The following is a 20228-nucleotide window of genomic DNA, read 5'->3' on the forward strand; positions in this document are numbered from 1 at the left end:
CAATAGCCATCATCTATTTTGGACACCTTGTATACTTGGTATAGTGATGGTAAAAAAATCTGGAAAATGTAATAATACCAGAGGGTGTAAAAACGGAAAATTTGGTACCATCCTCAGCCTGATTTATCAAATGTTGATGCAATACTATGTATTATATGTCTTATACCTGTAACACAATAAACCAGACAAAAATCTCGCAATGGTGGTGTACGTTTTTTATTTGTTTATATTGACATCAGCTTGCCCTTTTTAAATTTTTGTATAGAGTAAACGAAATTATTGGTATAGGAATATCCTTGCAGCTTTTGTTAGCTATAAAAAATGAGAATTTTTGCCATCTCTATGTCTCTCGGCAAGATGTATCAAGTGAGGTTTAGACCGAGTTCCCTGCATCTAACTTTTTCTTGATATCTACTATTATTCTTGATTCATAGCAAACATTACGATCCTTATTTGCTCCCGTACTACTGGAATTTAAACCCTTTTATGTTTAATTTGCTTTATGTATTGTTAAGTATAGGCTTTGCTTAAGACATGTACAGATTGAACAACTTCAATTGTGTGAACCAAGAAGTATGGATCCTAGTAAGACAGGACATAAAACACCACCTTATTGGACACAAGGATTCAGGAATCAGCAACCTATCAATTATGGCAATAATAAATAACGAAGAAATAGAACTAACGTCCCTCTATAGATCACCAGGAGGTCAAATTGAAGCGAAATTTGAGCGGATATCCAAGCTCTTCTTAGAGGACGAATTTCAAAAATCCCTAGAGAAGACCTGAACGCCAAGTCTTTTATCTAGAATAATAGCTATGAATGCCCTACGTTTCAATTTGAAAGTTCATTTTAATGGGCTTTAAAATTAAGATGCTTAACGAAGGATACCACAACCCAATAATGATAACTTTTGTTGCACTTGCAAATATTGCAAATTCAGTTATCAAATTGGTTTATTTTCCAAGACACTGGAAGAAATCCAATATCATATATCATATTTAGAAAAAAACGAGATATGCCTTCCTTCCCGATCAATTATGGACCAATAAGCTGAAAGGTTTAATAGATGCTGATCAGCTACGCGAAAATTTTAACAAACTCAAAACTGAGATAAACAGTTAGGCTGAGAGAAGTTGAGAAGGATCTCACAATCAAGTATATGATTGGAGGTCTCAGGTCACAGAAAAGTGTGAAAAAACTTGCAGGCGCTCCTTCAGGCCTGTTAATCTACTTCCAAAATGTGAGAGAACTTCGTACCAAGCTGGATATTCTCGCAACAGCATAACTGTACTCAATCAGACTTGGTTTACACTAAATTTGATAGTGAAATCTGATAGTGAAATTTCTAGGGGAGGCGTAGTACTCATTGTAGTACATATGGGTCTCAAAAGTAAACGGCTATAACGTCAGATTCTCATGTTGAACAACTGTTTGTCTTGGTTGGATCTGGGACAAAACAGTGCATTTTAGGAAGAGCATATTTTTCTCCTCGTTCCTCATTCGAGTGCTATATGCAACGTTAAATGATTTAAAAACTCTGCGAAAAACCACCTGATTGTGAAAATTTCTTGCTGGGTAACTTTAACCTGCCTCACTGCACCTGGACAAAGGATGAATATTGTTCTATTGCTCCCCCATATGAGGTTGAAACTTTATCGGTTCTGACGGATATGTGCTCCTTTCATAGCCTGTGCAAGTCACTATCATTCTTAATGATGCTAATTCTCTCCTAGATCTGGTGTTCAATACTAATAGGGATCTTGAGATTACTATAGAAGGGATTGTGTTGCCGTTAACTAAATACCATCCATCCCTAACATTTAACCTTAGCTCATTTTTTTATACAAAAAACACTCAACTTAACGGTTATTACAGAGACTTTAATAGTCTATTGAGTTTACCCTTAACGATGAAGTTCCTTATTCGGTTTTCAATTGAACTTAAATCTTTAATTATAGAAAAGAAGATGATACACAAACGATATGTCAACTCTAATTTATATACAGATTATATATTTCCTTTTGCAGCCTAACAGCAGGTTGCAAGTCACTGACAAGAATAATGTTATCAGAAGTATGTTGAGATCAGTGGGGTTTCTCTCAGGTCCAGTTTGATATTTTAAATTTTTGCACGCTTGTGAGATTCAATAGAAATAAGATTTAGATTGGAAATGAAATTTCCTATAGAGATACTACCACGTCCTCTGGTTCTGAGAAGGCTAATCTATTCGCCGATTACTTTTCTGCAATATATAGCCAGAATGCTTCTCCAGTTTCCAATGAACCAGTTTTTAAAAAGTTATATTTAACGGAAATTTCTATTTCTAATATCTACACCTAGTTGTCACTATTGGATATAAACACTTCAGCTTTTTATTAGCACCGCCTCTGTTCTTCATATTTCATTTATCTTTACAGAATTCATCCATATTTCATTTTTCCTTCACAGCCAGTTACATAACACCAATTCATTAAAATGGTTCAATTACCAAGTGACGTTATCGATAAATTGTGACTGAGAGATCTTCAGTCACAATTTATCGATGAACAATTTGCCTTTATTGCTGGTCGTTCTACTGAGGTTAATCTTCTACCGTCTGCTGACTTTCTGTCCAATTTCCTGTAGAAAGATGTTTGGGTCTATGCCTTAGACACAGACTGCTCCAAGGCCTTCGACAAGGCGAGTTACCAAATGTTACTATATAAAATAAAGAGAATGTCTGTTGATGAGTTCTTGCTGCAGTGGATTGAATTGTATCTGATTAGTAGGACTTAGGGTTGTTTGAATCTAAGGTTAATAATCTAGAGAAATAATCGCTAACTGGCGTGCTACAAGGATCAAACTTAGGACCTTTGTTATTCAATATTTATATCAACGATATCTGTCAATATTTTAACCTCCGTTTTTCGCTTCTTTTTGCTGATGATTTGAAGTTGTATCTGAATAAAGTAGAATCGCCTAATGTGCTCGCCTTCTATAGTTGCTTGCGACTTCAGGATACACCTTCCTGGGACCAATTTCTATCAACCGAACTATTATTAAGTCGAGGGGGTTTCACATCTAACATAACTCTTGAACCTGATATTCTCCATTAATGTATGCATTTTCAATGGGCAATGTATTAGTTATAATAAATCTTGTGATGTTTTAAAACCTTCTGTGATATGGTAAGATGTTGAAGTTTTGTCTGTGCGATGCTATCATGAGTATCATGTTAAGATGATTACTTTAAATTTCTAGTTTTTCTTCTATTTCTAATAAGGGTTTACCACCTAGTTGTTAGGCTGTATTGACATATAAACCCTCATTTTAGGATAGGCATGCAACTGTAATTTTAATTCAAATTATTCTTTGTAATATTGGGCTTTTTCCCCGTTGAATAAATAAGTAAATAAAATAACCTTGAAAGGTTAAAGTCATTGGACTCGTGCTTTGAACCCCTTTTCCGACATCCGTTGCCAATTTTTTTTTTCGTGTCAACTTAAAATTATGGCTCATTCCTAACTAAATTATAATCGGACACCCAGTATATTCAGAGGACGATCTTACTACAACCTATTATATGAACAAATTTCTTACAAATGAAACCGAAAAAAAATTTTATACTATTTAACCGTAAATGAAAATAAAAAAAATTATATATCGACAATTTTTTATTTTATTCATATAACAATATTCTATAAATTTCAACTACCTACATAATAATTCAAATTTAAAACTCGCGGCTTGTTTGAATGCCCGCCAAAAAATATCATCTTTACTGGCCGTGTGTGACGTCACGTCCATAGCCATCTTGCTCGGAAGACATATGACAATTAAATTTAGCGCCTTTAGCGGCCTCGTAATGCGTTTAAAATTCATAAAATAAATAAAAAAATATAAATTTTAATTAAAAACATGCCAATTTATTACTTTTATTCGATATTTTACTCTTTATTATTAATTTAATAGTCGGGGAATTTTCGAAAAGTAGGCTGTAAGCGGCGGCGGCCATATTGAAAAAAAAAAACAAAAGAATTTTAAAACAAAAACCTATAATAAGCAAATAATTATTATTCGTCTTTGTTCTCGTGTGTTCAGAACGTCCTTAATGAAAATTTGTTTATTAAATTAATTTTTTAAACCAATTTGTGAATCGTTCGATAGTTTTTTGCGAAAATGGGCCGCCGCAACTTAAGCGCTTGCAGAAAAAGAACTTCTTATAGGGAGCTAATGATAGCGGAGCTAGATACGGAATGGGAGGCTCTGAACGACGAAATTTGGGTAAGAATATGCTGCTTAACATGTCTAAACGTGCTACGACGGGTTTTAATTTTGTAGTTTTAAATAATGTCGTTATTTATACATCCTGTAGATATATGGATCAAATATTCTTAACCTTAAATTTAGGTATTAAATTGCATTTGGCGATTTTGTTATATTTATTATTTCTTCTATATTAAATGGGATGCTAAAGGAATTCTTTATAATTATATATTGAGTACTAAGCAAACTAGTAAAAAGAACATAATTATTTAAAAAACTCAATATTATTGAAAAAAGTTCAGGCAAAGGGGAAGGAAGACAGTTGCGCCACCTATAGTTATCCTAGCGCACTACCAAACGGCAAAGTTTACCGGGGTGATTCGAGAAGTTAAATAAAATGCTGCTTATAAGTAAAGGGTAATCACTATGATAACGAATATAATATTTATGATTTTTATAACAAATAAGGGATTCAGTGATGAAAATATACAGTGCAGCCCAATATAAGTAGTTATATGTCAAGCACGACATTTTTTTTAAATCTTTGGTCCTATTTTTTATTATTCAGAGTGCCTCATAAAAAATACAGCAATTTTATATCTATAGACACAATACAGAAATAAGAAGTTCGGTCCAAGTTAAAACACGCCTTGAATATACAGGGTGCCTAAGAAAAATTATACATGTATCAACTTGATTTTTTTTAAACAGTAGCCGCGTCCTATGCATTTTCAAATTTCCGATATAAAAACATTTTTATTTATGAAAAAATTATATCGAATAATAAAACATAATCTGTATTTAATACGCATTTCTAATAAACTAATATATCCGCCCTTATCCCTTATTTAATTATTTTAAAAGCATTTTGATCGGGGTTAAGGATATATACCTATATACATACATACATATAGACAATAGTAATATAGATGAATTTATACCCAAGGGAGCGCGGTTAAGGGCCTTGCCCTTCAAAATGAATTCGGGTAGGTAGCCGCGGAGAGTGCTCGTAAAAATTCTAAGGACATCTTTTCAGGCCCTTCTGTACCTACGGGACAACCGATTTCGGTTAATTGGTCTGGGTTTAAAAAATATTTAAGGGAATGACCCAAATTTTATTTTTTTACTTCATTTAGTTCAAATTAGTCCGTTCGTTAAAGTCTTTTTTCAAAACCGTATACAGAGTGGTCCTTCGGGAATCGGGTCAATGCATTAGGGAAAACTGTAATAAGAAAAATATTGAAATTTTAGCAACGTGACAGGGTCAAAGAAGAATACAAAATAAATATCTTCTTCATAAACGGAGATTTTTATTATTAAATATGGGTTTCATTTCTCCTAGAAGAGGATTAACGTAGTATTGCATAATATAAACAGCCATAATAACTGACTGATATATAAATAAATAAAATAAAATTCGGCTTTTCCATTTAATTTCTATATCATCATGTCATTTTTTTAATAGTGCTTGGATATAGTGTTTTTCTCTCGTAATGAGTCTAATTATACCCGATAAACATTATTTCATTCCGATCCTCTTCTAATTTTTAGACTGAGAAAGGGATATATAAATGAGATTTCGATTTTTCCATTTTTTTTTATATCATCGTATAATTTTCTTAATAGTGTCTAGATCGCCTGGAAATAGTGTTTTTTTCCCGTAATGTAACCGAAAAATATTATTTTACTCTCATCCTTTTTCTTCTATTTTTTAAACTGAAATAGAGATATATAAATGAGAATTCGACTTTTCTACCTATTTTCTATATAATCGTTTTATTTTCTAAAAAAAATACTGGGTTATAACAAGATTCGAGTAGAACTAAGGGACTGAGAGCACTTTAAATATTCGAAAAAATTCATTTTTCACCCCAAAAATAGTCCCTAAAAATGCGATATCTCGGCTAATATGAGAGCTACGATTGTCTCGTTGGATTCAGAATAAAGAAGTTAAGTGAAAACTGTTGGATTTTTTTTGATAATGCTAATTTTGATAAGTTTTATTTTTTGGGTATACGCCCCCGCACCAAAAATTGTTTTTTTCCAAAATCATACTGACCATACCAGCGGCTTGTTCCCATCACCTACACCACGAAAATGCTGGGTTATAACCAACCATAATATTTGAAAAATAATAATAATATATTAGAATAATAAAATTGATCCAGTAATTATGTAATAAAATAATCACTAGCCACTATAAGTAAAACTAACAACCAGAAAACAATTTTAATAAAAATACAATGCATAAAAAAGGCCTTTCAATGTTCTAAGCATGAACCACATAATATTTCTCAAAAGCCATAGTGTAGTGGAAAAATTATCTATAATTCTATCCATATTTATATGTATTATAATTATGTCTTCGAAGATTCTATAATTAACGTAGTTCTATATTCTGTAAGAAACGAGAATCTATAATTATACCTTCGAAAATGATAATACATCAAAATGCACCTCAACATTATTACAAAACACTTACTTATGTTGAAAAATTTACCTGTTCTCCGCTCTATGTTGCTTAGCAATTATTGGATGTTTTCACAATATAATTATCACACTTTTAAATAATTCATTAACCCATGATACTGGAAAATCACAAAAAAGCTATTAAATATTTAAAAGTTATTATAAAAATTAGAACAAAACATAAAAAAAGACATATTTGACGTACGTCAAATATTAGACAATAAGAATCCATTCGGACCATCTTGGGTGGCAGACTATTTCGCTCCGCCATATACAACCTTCATACCCATGCTCACCGGGGCAATATTAGACGTATTGGTTTTCAAATTGAATAATGGAATGTAAAAACTTGAAAGGTAGGTACAAACAAATGGAATACGAAAACTGGCATCAGTGTGCACCAGTGCATCAAATGGAAAACGCTGTTAGTGCGTATATTGTCTCATATATTTCTCATTTTATAAATAAAATTCCAGGAATACTGTGAAACGGAAGCCAAAACTTGCCTGCAATTAAAAAAACAACCACTACCTAAGAAATAACTATTTTCTTAATCAACAAAACTATAATATTTTACCATAAAAATTAACCGATGAAAACACACAACCTCATAAAATGCTGAAAGTCAACACTTGTAATATGTTGATTACCAGGTCCGAGATATGGCGCAACGTTTCGTTTCAGATGCATTGATTTTAAGGGCAATATAATTTTGAATTTTTGGATGAATGAATGATTGAATTTTGAAAATGCAGTTATAACAACTGATTTTTGAGAGACTCGAGAAATATTGGCTTCACCAGCGGCTATAAGGACCCAAAGATTTTTTAAAATGTTCACATTATAAGCCGTAAACCTTGCTGTGCCGTTTTCGATGGGCCACCCTGTACATAATGAAGGTGCTTGAGCAAATTAAGACCAAAAAAACTTCTTACTAAATGACGTCATTTTCAAAACATTTCAAAAAAATTTCAATTTCAAAACATTACTATGCGAAAACTCTCCAATATGTCAATTTTGCAGGAGGATATGCGGCAGTGTTGCCATACTGGACAAAAATCCATAAAGTTTAGTTGAAAATCGAGAGTTATTAACAAAGTTAGTAAAAAGAATAAATTTCGGTTTTCACTTGGAAAACTTACAAGCTGTAATTGAATTTTCTATTGTTCAAAGTTTGTATTTTAGCATGGAACATCTGTTTATGTTTTTTTTAATTTAAAAAATTTTATAATTAAAAAAAAAATTAATTGTTAAGGATCCCTCATTTCATGTATAAAAAAAAAAACATGGATATTAAACTACAAACAACGTAAACCAACTGGCCTGACACCTTTAGGGCCAAATTATGGGCAGGCTGGTAAAGTGTCTGGAAAAGTTATCCTGCTGGTAACATTAAAAATTTAATTATGAACTTCTTGTTTGTCTTACCAGCGGGATGATGATTCTTGTTTACCAGTAGAATAAGTTAACAATAGGAAAAAGCAGCGTATAAAAGCCAGGAAATTTATTACCTCAAATTTGTCAAAGAGTTGGAGGTTGCATAGTTTTGCAAGAAGTTTATGTATAATATTCTAAATTTTATTTTTAATCTGTATGAGTATTTTGTTATTTTTCATCTGGTTAAATCTTTTTTTATTTAATATGATAATGCCCGACTTAAGGTTACACCCTTCCCTCACCTGCCCTTCTTTGCTGGCTATGCCACTGTTATGTGACTGAGAAATAAAAAGAAAACATCTAAGAAATCCCATATAGGAACGTCAAATTTGAGCCACCATATTCTGTCACTTACTATCATCATCATATCTTGAAAGCAGTCCCTCAACACTCAGTCTTATTAAATTATAAATTATTTCCTCATAGGTGGTAAGAGGTCTTATGGTTGCACTACCGCCACTAGTTTTAAATATTTCCTGTTTGTTCTTGGCTACTTTTTTTATACCCTCATAATTTGCTCGAAGATTATTCAGGGTTCGAACCACCCCTGACTTAGGGTTTCTTACATTAAACTCTGCTGTCAATTTTTCTCAGGCCTGATCTTTTTCTTTCCAAGATGTTGCATCAGTCTTTTTTGATTCAATTGTACCTGTATGTTAACTTACTAAATTACAGAGCAAAATAAGTTCTTTTTCAGAAAAGTTTACCGACCTTTTTTTATCGGGTTATTGAGACACCCTCTAAAAAAATAATGTAAAAAAAAATGATTAAAATTCTACCAAATTCACTGGCAAATGTCTGGTGGGATACTTACAATTAGCAAAAAAGTACTAACAGAAAGAATATCGGCTTTGGCACAAAGCAAGTATTCAAGTACCTATAACTATTATCACAACACTTCCATTATTTTTGTTTATTTTATTTATTTTCTCAGGACCGGATATTCATAGGCCTAATCTTTCTTTTTTTCTTATACCGGCTACAACAATTATGTTGCTGCCAAACTGTAAACCTTCTGCTACGTAACAACAGGTTAAAATTTGGTTCATAATTCCTCCTACAGTTATTGGTAGGTTTACCGGGAGGACAGAATTTACCTGCCTGATAACACACAGGAACTTTACCAGCTAGTCCGTCATTTGGCCCTAATGTAATAAAATAATATATAAGGAATGAAGCTAAGGAATGAAGCTAAGTTATTTTCTTAGCTAAGGAATAAGCTAAGAAAATAGCTTTAACATCCGGCAACGCTGTAGTGATTAGTTTGATTCTACTGAGTACAGGGACGTACCGAAAAGTCCGGTGTTGGGGGGGGAAAGAATTGTATTTTTACCAACTGGGATATTTTTTTAACCAACTTATAAAGTAGAAGGTTAGACAATTAGAGAATTAATTAAGTCAATAAACTCTTTTTGCATATCACTAACAAATAAAAAAATCGGTTCAATTTTCAACTCGTAATATTTATTTTACATTCTAACAAATAAGTATACTGGTTATAGTGCGGTTCTTTCACTGTAAACTTATTCAAAACTTACAACTTATATTAACTAGTATTTACAAATTACTTATGACCTTAAGTCTTCTTTGTTTTAATTTTGCCCATTGGGCTACTAAATTCTTAATATTTAAACGATCTAAAATGTCTCTTTCACTTTTCATAGCCATGATTAGGTCTAGCCGTTCGTTATTCATTTTTGAACGGCTGGCATTTTTTATAAATTTAAGCAGACTAAACTTTCTTTCATTAGTTGCTACCGAATATCCAGCTGTTAGTATAAATCTACAAAACTTAAATGCTATAGGAAAAATCTGTTTATTTTGGGAAGCAATTGTCATCACATCCTGCATGGACTTAACAACTTTTTCTGACTTGCTACATAGTTCAAACAATATTTCTAACTCCGCTTGTAAAGCTAATTCATCAATTTTGTGACTGGGTGGAAATAGTAAGATAGCCTGTTCTATTTGTGTTAAAATTATGTTTTTTTTGTTTAAAGGAAAAGAAAATAAGTTTGTCAATGGTGAGACATTTTGAAGCACAACTGACAAATTTTCATCTAAAAACTTAATTAAAGTATCCAGAACAAGATAAAATTCTTTTCTATAAAACTGCTTATATGGAATATTAACAGAGCTATCCCTATTTGTATCAATTTTTTTTGGAACAAGACGCCTCCTATGATGTTTTCGGAAATCAGTTTCCGGATCAACATTTAATTTTACTGCAAATTGTATGGCACTTTCGATTAAATTATTTACATCCTCTTCACTATTCCGAATATTTCGTAACGAAGTACATGTTAAAGAAATCATATTTACGGCATCAATGATATTCAGATCATCCTGTTCCAGAATTTCTGTGATTATTTTCATTTTATAAAATATATTTTTTAAGAACATTAAACATACTATAAAATCGAAACACAACATTCTTTTATATAAACCCAATGCTTTGGATTTGCTTTTATTGTCTATTGAATAATCATTAGCATTTGAAATATCTTCTAATAGTTGAAGTATTTCCTCGTATGATATGCTAATAGCTTTTAGCGTTTCTGCCCGAGCGGTCCACCTTGTTTTGGATAAGTTTCTTATTAAAATCGAATTTTCCACTTCAGCTAATTTTTCTTTCATTGCAAAAAATCGTTTGGTGCTCGAATTGAAAAAAACGTATAGCTCCTCCAACGTGTTAAACATTTCCGCCACTATAAATGAAGCGTGACAACTATGTTCCAAAGCTGTATTTGTTCTATGGGCTTGACATGGAATGTAAGAAATATTGTGACCCACCAACTCGGACAGCTTTTTTTGCGCACCTTTAAATTTACCAGACATTGAGGCAGCACAGTCATAGGATTGAAAGGCTAAATTGGCTGGCGCAATGTTTTGCTTTATGAATGTATCCAGAATATCTTGTGCGGTGGCTTCCCCAGTTTTATTTTTTGATTCCATAACAGACAGTAGTCTTTCCCTTGGTAAACCATTTTCATCAACTGAACGAACTACAATTGATAGCATTTCTTTGTTTGAAATATCAGGAGTATGATCCGCCATCACTGCATAAAACGGGCATTTTATTACTTCCGAGACAACTTCTTTTTGTATTTCTTTACCCAGTATTTCGATAAACTCATTTTGAGAAGAGGCACCCATGTAACTTACATGGTAAGGACGCAATTTTCTGTCTGCTAGCCATTTTCCAAGAATTGGATTGTGACGGGAAAGCAGCTGCACAATTTGAACAAAATTTCCATCATTTTCGTCGTTTCCTCGAAATGCTAATCCTTGTCGACCCAATGTTTTAGCCACATCAAACAAAATACTGACAACTTCTGTATTTTGACAAAGAATGCGTTCTTCTTCAATTTTCCTAACTCTTTGTTCCTTGTTAATTAAAATATCAATGTTGTTTGCTTTATTAGTAAAATTACCATAATCCCGCAAGGCTTGTTTATGTGAGACGGAACTGAAATGTTGCTGTAACTTCCCTAATTTTTTTGATCCAGAGCTCTTCATTTTTCCCCATGATGAGACTCCATTCTTACTCCAAGCTAACTCGGATTTCTCCCTTCCTACGCCAGTGGGAAATAAAAAACAAACAAAGCAAAAAGCAGCATCCTTGGCTGTGCTATATTCTAAGAAAGGATACTCTTTATACCATCCAGAATTGAAGCGATTTTTACCATCGCTGGGAAACATTCTTAAATTAGGTTGGTGGGGTCCTAATGCAATGAGAAAGTCTCGCTCTTTGTCTGTTTTAATTTCTTGTCTTATGCCGGGGTCATGTAGAATCATCATATTATCTCCAACATGTTTATCTACTTCGTAAATGCTACGCTTCTTCTCTAAAACGGAAACATAAGATTCACACGACACTCGTGTTAATTCACATTTTTCTTTAATGGTATTAGTAATATCCAAAATCTGGATAATGGTAATATATTCATCTATATTACAATCAGTTTGGATATTAGTTAATAAATTCTTAGCATTAGTTAAATGATCTAATAATGAAGCAAAACTGCCAGTGCATTCAAACCAATTATTGTGGTCTACTTCATCTGACACATTATTGTCAAAGTCTTCTTGACTATTTTGGCTTGTGGAAGGCTTTGTTTTATCAAATTCTTCTTCGTTCACGTTAAAATTCAAAGAAATATTCTCCACTAAAAAAGAAAATAGTTTATTTAGGTGAAAAATATAATTTTTAATTTTTATCTAGTAAATACTAATGTTACCTTGTGATGATGCCTTCTCGCTCTGTTCTTGGATGAAGTCATTTTCGGAATTTTTGTCCGAAGGATTCATGAAGAACTTTTGATTTTGATTCACGTATGAGAAATTAGGCACTATTAACTGATCAGCTAAGTTATCCATCGAATCACTATTAAGTTGAGTCTTAGAGTTAGAGCTTATGCGGTCTGAAAAATGTTCGTGATCATCTCCTGTTTCTAAAAGATATTGCACATTTTATTATTTTGTGTTGCACTAGACCAATATGTTGGCTAATAAAACATACCATGTTCTGATTCCTGAAATGTGTAGCTTTCAATGTTTTCATTTTCAGGCTCCTCAATTAAAATGTCTTTACTTTGTTCAGCTTCCGGAAAAACGGTAATTAACTGTTTTGGCTTTTTAGTATTTGTTACATCTACAAATCCAAATCAGTAATCAGAAAAAGTTCTTGTGTTCTTTTTCCCTATAACCACTAATAAGGCCGGTTTATACATTACGAATTATCGTACGTTTTATTGGCTAATATAAAATCGAAATACAAAACTAAAGTTTTTACGAAATGTGTAATTTTTTTATTTTATTTGCCGTGAGAAGTACGTTTTGCTATTTACACACTATGTCGTAGCGTGTATAAGCTATACACGTGTACGATAACTCGTAGCGTGTAAACCGGCCTTTAAACGCAAAAACCTATCAAAATATATCTATTATATTCTATATTCAGCTTACCTTTAGATTCTTCTTTGCTCTTTCTTTTATTCACTGCCAATTCAAGTATATTTTCTATCGAACTAGACGATGCTAAAACAATACAATACGTAGGTAATAATTTATCGCGAAATTAAGCTTGCTAATTAAGTATTGTTTATTTTTAATGACTGAATAAATATAATGAATGAATATAAAAATCTAGATAATTTTGTGGTTTTAGCACACCCCTCTTTTAAAAGGGGTGTAAACAATCTTGACTATATCATCTCCTTTACTTTTTACCTCATTACAAGGCCAAACCCGCGATTTAGTTGTATTAGTATGTATTTTTACCTACCTTCGCTAACTTCTTCATTTCGTCTTTTTTTTGCCGCCAAAACAAAAGGATTGTCTGGAGCGCCTACTAGTTTTATTGCTACACATTTTCCGCCGTGCATCTTTTTCTCATGTGTAGGTTTATATTCTTTCACAAACTCTGAACCACACGATAAACACTGAACTCTTATTCTATTCGAACGTACTTTTTTTTCCATCTTAAAACACCAAAACTTATCCAAAACTTCAAAATGTATTTAAAAACTGAATAAGAACAATAATTCACCTGTTTGTTGCCGCCAAAACTAAATTTTTACTTTTGACTTTGACAAGTGACATTTTAGCGGGCAGTGCGCATTGATTTTAATATAGCTAAATGTGCATTCACACTATAAGCGGTAAATCGAATTGCTGCAATGTCGTATAAAATTATTTTGTTTTGAAAGTTAAGGACGTTAAGGTGTATATTTTATTCTTTGCAAGAGAGGATACCTACATTAAAAATTAATAGGGCTTTTACCAAAAAGTCTTCAGTTGTAACTTGATATAAATCAAGGATCAAGGTCTAGAATTTCATGTTAATCTTTGTAAGCGATATGTGCCGATATCATTTTGTTTATCGGGCCGCGACGTCCCAGAAATATTAAGAATAACACCGAGTCAACGATTTATTGACAGACATTATTGTATTTGGTAAAATTAGTTTTAAGAAAATGCTTATGTTAAGGTTTTTAAAAAATAGGTTATCACATAATGTTTTTATAAAAGTGTGTCATTAGTCTGGTTTGAAAACTTGAGTTTTTTAATTTACCAACTCTGGGAAATTTTTACCAACTGCACATTCTCATTGGGGGGGGAGCCTCCCCCCCCTCCCCCCCCTATGCATCCGTCCCTGACTGAGTAAGTTGTGTGTCAAATTTCAATAATTTGACATTTATTTATAAACGTCAACGATCCTAAATTAAAGGAGGCAATTGGGTAAACGACTTTAAAAAAGCGTTGTGTTTTTAATCCTTATATTTTCTTTATTTAATATAGGAATAAAGTAAAAATATTATAGATCAATATAAAAGTGATCAGTCCGCGATAACTTAATTAATACTAATTAATAACTAATATTTGTGTCCATAAATAAATAGAAGCATAGGAAAATCGTGGTCCATATATGACATAAATTTTCGTTTTTTTTTTGTTAAAAAATGGCTCATTCAAAAAACCTTAATTCTGCAGTTTAGCGGCTTTTGTCAAAACTAACGAAAAATGGTCGGGTTTTTTGCAAAGTGGGTAGATTTCGATATATATTTTTCACTAAGAGTGGCGGAAAGCCAAATTTTATCACGAAGAGGGTGTTATCACGCACTAAATCACTCACTATAGGACGCGATTAATCATTAGAATAACCTTGTATACCATTAGTTTTGTCAACAAATAGGTGACAACTGAGTTGAGGTTAGGTGTGGTGTTGCCAGTTTTGTTGCGTTTTGTCACTGTTATTTTTACTGTATGTGGATGACTTGAGTTCATTGAAACTGCAGGGCAAGGTGGTTCAGTTTGCTGATGATACCACCATACTATGGAGCCATAAAAATTATTATATTAAGACTTGTATCCTTGAAGACCTTCAGATTTTATCAGGGTGGTGTGCTTCCAACAGGCTCGTGTTTAATGTAAGAAAGACGTCTATTATGGGGTTTAAGTGCGATGTTCAGGGTCTGATGTTTGACGAAAATTCCCTCTTGCAGAATAAAGAGTGCTGCAAGTTCCTAGGAATTACCATTGATGGTCGCCTTCAGTTTGAAGATCATATTTTACATTTAGCTGGGAAATTATCTTCTGGATGTTTCGCAGTAAGAATGGCAAAACAAGAGCTGGGAGGGGTGGTTGCACGTTCAGTGTACTTTTCACTTATTGAATCTCATATTTGGTATGGCTTGCCTTTTTGGGGTTTAACCAATAAGGGGCTACTTAACATTATCTTTGTTATTCAAAAAAAAAGCAGTTAGATACCTGTGTTCTGCTAAGTTAAGAGATTCTTGCAAACCCCTCTTCATTTCTGAAAAAATCCTAACTCTTTTTTCACTCTTTATCTTAGAAACAGCTGCTCTTATTCACAAAATTCCCAAACTACCCTCTGACACTGGCCATTTGACTCGTCGTGTAAATGATGTTCCCCTACCTATTCCTACGTCTTCCCTTACCAAAAACTCATTAATTTACATAAGTAAAAAAATTTACAATCATGTTCCTCTGTGTGTTAGACATATATCGGATGTTAAGAAATTTAAGAGAGAATTAAAGTCGCTTTTATTGGCTAAGGCATATTATAACCTGGATGACTTTTTTAATGATAGGTTTTAACCTTGGACATGTTGGAAAGTTTTCTTTTTTTTTCCTTTTTTCTTTTTTCTAGTTTTGTCAGCAAGTTTACCTTTATTTAGTAATTGATTGTTTTATTTAGTTATCTTTAATTTAAGTATGTTCAAAAAGTTTTGTCTTCTTGTGTTTAATTTTGTTCATTGTTTTGTCAATTTTTGAAATTGTATTTGTGTTTTGTTTTTTTAGCTTGTAGGATGCTTGTACACAAGATTATTCTTACGTAATATAGCACATTTTCTTTCTTTCTTTCTTTCTTGTCACTCTGCAGCTGATGCCTTGTTTCCAGTCTGGCTTTCTCTAAAGTGGAGAATTCACTCTGTATTTTTTTAGTCATTCATTATCATAACATATAAAAAATGATGAATGAAACTAGTGTATAATCATAACATAATATAACCATCCCAACGGGAGCTTACGCTCCCCGTTGGGTGTTGATGGACTCTTGGATGTTAATGAACCTCCCAACGAGCTTTGCTCCTCGTTGGGAGATTGGGTTGGTTTGGTTTGGTTTGGTTTGGTTTGGTTTGGGTTGGGTTGGGTTGGGTTAATAAATGTGTTAAGAAGAATAATGCCCAATGTTGGAGGTCCAAGCTCAAACAAAAAAAAGCTAATTGTCCATACCGTAATTTATGCCCTGTTATATGCTGCCCCTGGATGGGCAGACGCCCTAAAATATAAACGCTACAAAAGCATAGTTAATGGTGTATTACATAAACTAGGAATACTACTTACCAGTTCCTACAGAACCTCTTCCTCCGCTGCAGTGGCCGTCATATCCTGCATTCCGCCAGCAGAACTCCTAATAAAAGAAAGAATAGAATTGCACCGCCGCGGAAAAACCTCTAAAAAAGAAATCAAAGAAGAAATGTTAAATGAATGGCAATCAAACTGGTGTACTTACCAGGGCTGGGCCAGGATATTCATCCCCGATGTGAATAAATGGTACAACAGGAAGTGGGGGAGTGTTAATTACTATGTATCGCAGGCGTTGACAAGACACGGGGTGTTCTCCTCCTACCTGAAAAAGATTAAGAAAAAAGATGATGACAGATGCTGGTTTTGTAACGAAGTTGATGACCCAGAACACACAATTTTCGCGTGCTGAAATTTCGAAGCACTAAGAACAGAAGCAGAGGAACGGGCTGGCGTCGTAAAAAGAAAACGTTGGTCAGCTCTGGCTAAAAGATGAAAACACTTTTAACGTTATATCGAGCCTACTTGAAAAGATAATGAAAGAAAAAGTAAACAAAGAAATAGAGTTAGGGACTAAGGCGGCTCAGGACGAAAACTAGAAGACATTGCTGCTCTCTAAAGTAATGCCCTTTGGGCGGTTCCAGAGAAAAAAAAAAGGGTTGGGTTGGGTTGGGTTGGATTGAGTTGGATTGAGTTGGGTTGGGTTAAAAAATTTAAATAAATCAGTTTACCTCTATTTGTGAGTACTTCACATTGTTTATAAAGAAACTATTTGCAAAATACACCTTCCGCCACTTTATTAATTTTTTCCAGATAAAATTAAGCTATTTAAAAAAGAAAACCGGTGAAAATACCCCAAATTTGTCAAAAGCCGCTAAACTGCGTAATCATATTATTTTTAAGTCGCATCAAAATAATAGTACAATAAAAAATAGAGTGAATTCGCCACTTTAGAGAAGGCACTCATGAGTCAGCCACACTGGGCCAAGGCTGAAGCTGCAGAGTGACAAAACGCAGTAGACGACAGAACTGGCAACACCACACCTAACCTCACCTTAGTTGTAACCTATTTGTTGTCAAAACTAATCGAATACAGGGTTATTCTAATGACGTTATTCTATTCATGTCCCATAGTGAGTGATTTAGTGCGTGATAACAACCTGATAAAATTTGGCTTTCCGCCACTCTTAGTGAAAAATATATATCCAAATCTACCTATTTTGCAAAAAACCCGACCATTTTTCGTTAGTTTTAACAAAAGCCGCTAAACTGCAGAATTACCATTTTTTTGTCTTAATTTAATGGAATTAAGCTAAGCTTCCAAGTTTTAAGCACCCATAATTAAATTAGTTGAGATGCTGTATTCTTTAAAGCGATGTCTAGTTGACCAAAGCTGTCCAAACGCACGCGAATCTGCGTCCCTCGTTGACTCAAGGTAATGCGCGCGCATCCATCGTTCATTGATCGCACGATGGCCCCCACCCTAAGCCCGTACAAAGCATCTTACCCACTATAATATACGAAACTGTTCCTCTCGCGTAGTCTCCAGCATGTTTGAAGCGTGTAAATCCGACATATAAACGGAATCTCGTAATTTTATAAACAACAAAATAGCATTTTTTTTCTGGCTGGTCCTAAAATCCGTCTCGTAGGCCCATGTTAAGTTGTACGGTACGGTAACGTGCTAGAAAGAAGAAACGCCGTCTAGGCTATAGAAGCTTCGCCCCAGGGGCCGAGTGTTTTTGTTTTTTCCGCCGTGTAAAATTGACTGGTCCAAACTGTGGGGTGCCGGCGCCTTTTTTCTGCCCCAAGCTGGCATGTATTACCCGGTAAGTCTTCGATCTCTCTGTCTTATTTCAATTTTCTATTGTTAGCCCGTCGATATTCTGCAGTTTGTTGTTTTGGCCCAAGTTCAACAGCTAACCTTCAAGAAAATTAACAAAAAGGTTGAGGTTAAACGATTATAAAATCGTTATTTTCGGTTTCGTAGTGCGTTAATTAATGTGTTGTAGTTCTGGAGCGTGGAATGTGCCAGAAAACGATCCCGAGTCTTTGTCTGCATGTGTTTTTCTTCAGTTGCCTCCTTTTTGTTTCTTCTTTGGGGGTAAATTCTTGTCTGTGTCGCGTCAGTGGCGTGCCGCTCACATTTTAAGAAAAAATAACAATATACAATTTCATTATAAATTATTAGTGTGGAATGTTAATATCTCTTGTAATATCCTATTTCATTACATCCTATAATTACAACACAAAAAGTAGAATAACACTTTACCAAGAATTTGCATTGTATCTAATCCCATTATTAAATTTACCACATTAAGTTTTTTTATTTATTGTTTGCATTGTACATAAGTGTAATTAACTTTTTAATTATAATGTAATGAAACAAATTTTTATATTATGCTTTATTTAGTAATCTTTGCTAACCAGATTATTCAAATTCAAAAATGCTTTATTATAAAAAGAGTTTGATCTTATTCACCAAGCTGAAAAAAATTAATAATTAATACATTACAAACAAAAAACGTCAATAATATAGAATAAACCGGATTTTAAGTTTAATCAAATAATTGGGAATAGTAAGAAGAACATGGTAAATAAATTAATAATAAAGCTATACAAGAATTCGAATAAAAGTTATTGATTCATATAAAAGTAGTTTAGCATAAATACAAGTAAATAGATTTTACATTCCATTACATTAAAAAAAGTTGAATAATACTGAAACACATCCTACCACTATAAAAGTTTCCTTACCTATCAACAGTCTCTTAACTTGTCTATAGAGGTTATGCTATCAGAACTTTCCCCAGAGTGCACAAATTTTTTTAACTGAACATAATAATAAAAATATTCTGGAATTACTTGCCTGCTTAACTATTTTTTAATAAGAATGCCAATTGGACCTTTCATGCCTGCCTCGCCTCTTTGCTAAATATTTTCAGACAATTTATTCAAATAAAAATTATATAGGTCCCTAAAACAAATTTTTATTTAACCATATTCATATATCTGAGTATTCTATTCCAATATCCACAATTTATTAAGAAATCACAAGGCTCATAGTTCAGTGCATTACATTATCAAAGCATTTATTCTTTCTCAACTGCTTCGCATTAGGTTTAGCACTCTCCTCCAAATCTGTAAATAAGGCTGATATCAGTGACTATAGCCAGTTTGTAATATCAACTCTATCCCAAAATTAATTGAAAAATTTGCCACCTCATATTTAAGATTTATACCTACTTGGTATAGCAGCCATTGATCAGTACTTGTACAGAATTGAATTTACCTTTGTCGACTATCTGTGGAGCATCTTGGATGAGATTGGTCGTTTACATTGGCTTTTCCAAAATGGTGTAAGTCATAGGGTTTTATTTAGTAAGTTGAAAACTACTGGCATCCAAATTCAAAAACTAGCTTTATTATTACAGAATTGTTGGTAAAGCCTTGCTATGAGCTAACATAATCCTAATAAAATACAAATGTCACAGAGTACAGTACATTTGATAATTTTGCTTTATGTGATTGTTGTTGTCTTGATTTTGAAGTGAAGGCTCTGTTTTCAAATTAAAAAACTAGTTGATTTTTGAAAATTTTACTTTGTAGTGATTTGGTACTAAGTGCTTCCACTCTTGCTTTCAATTTTACCAAGAACGATTTGGTAATCTTGTGGTTAAATGGAACATATTCTCCTACATCTATTATTAATGATTTTATCATTCCCTGTAAAAACAGT

General features: G+C 33.2%; 2 protein-coding genes across 8 annotated transcripts in view; one reads left to right on the forward strand and one right to left on the reverse strand.

The window, feature by feature from the left end:
- Positions 1 to 4065: 4065 nt before the first annotated feature.
- Positions 4066 to 20228, forward strand: part of LOC126740377 (RNA binding protein fox-1 homolog 2) — a 111111-nt gene continuing 94948 nt past the window's right edge. Inside the window, exon 1 of one of the 5 annotated variants that reach the window (XM_050446361.1) lies at positions 4066 to 4267. In XM_050446361.1, coding sequence (XP_050302318.1) covers positions 4163 to 4267 — 105 coding nt within the window. In that variant the 5' untranslated portion in view covers positions 4066 to 4162. Of the gene's footprint in view, positions 4268 to 17997; positions 18319 to 20228 lie in introns of those variants that run through there. The other 4 variants (XM_050446358.1, XM_050446356.1, XM_050446357.1 and 1 more) reach the window with 4 other exon arrangements.
- LOC126740374 (uncharacterized) lies at positions 9598 to 14311 on the reverse strand. 3 transcript variants are annotated; one of them, XM_050446352.1, is made up of 4 exons: positions 13124 to 14311; positions 12678 to 12809; positions 12397 to 12609; positions 9598 to 12324 (listed from the first exon to the last, which is right to left on the reverse strand). In XM_050446352.1, exons 3-4 carry the CDS (start codon positions 12533 to 12535, stop codon positions 9713 to 9715), a joined length of 2751 nt encoding a protein of 916 aa, XP_050302309.1. In that variant the 5' UTR covers positions 12536 to 12609; positions 12678 to 12809; positions 13124 to 14311; the 3' UTR covers positions 9598 to 9712. The 3 variants fall into 3 exon arrangements, with proteins under 3 accessions (XP_050302309.1, XP_050302311.1, XP_050302310.1); XM_050446354.1 differs by having other exon boundaries at positions 12397 to 12579; positions 12678 to 14311; XM_050446353.1 differs by having other exon boundaries at positions 12397 to 14311.

This window comes from Anthonomus grandis, chromosome 9 (assembly GCF_022605725.1).
Source record: "Anthonomus grandis grandis chromosome 9, icAntGran1.3, whole genome shotgun sequence".
NCBI classification, from domain to species: Eukaryota; Metazoa; Arthropoda; class Insecta; order Coleoptera; family Curculionidae; genus Anthonomus; species Anthonomus grandis.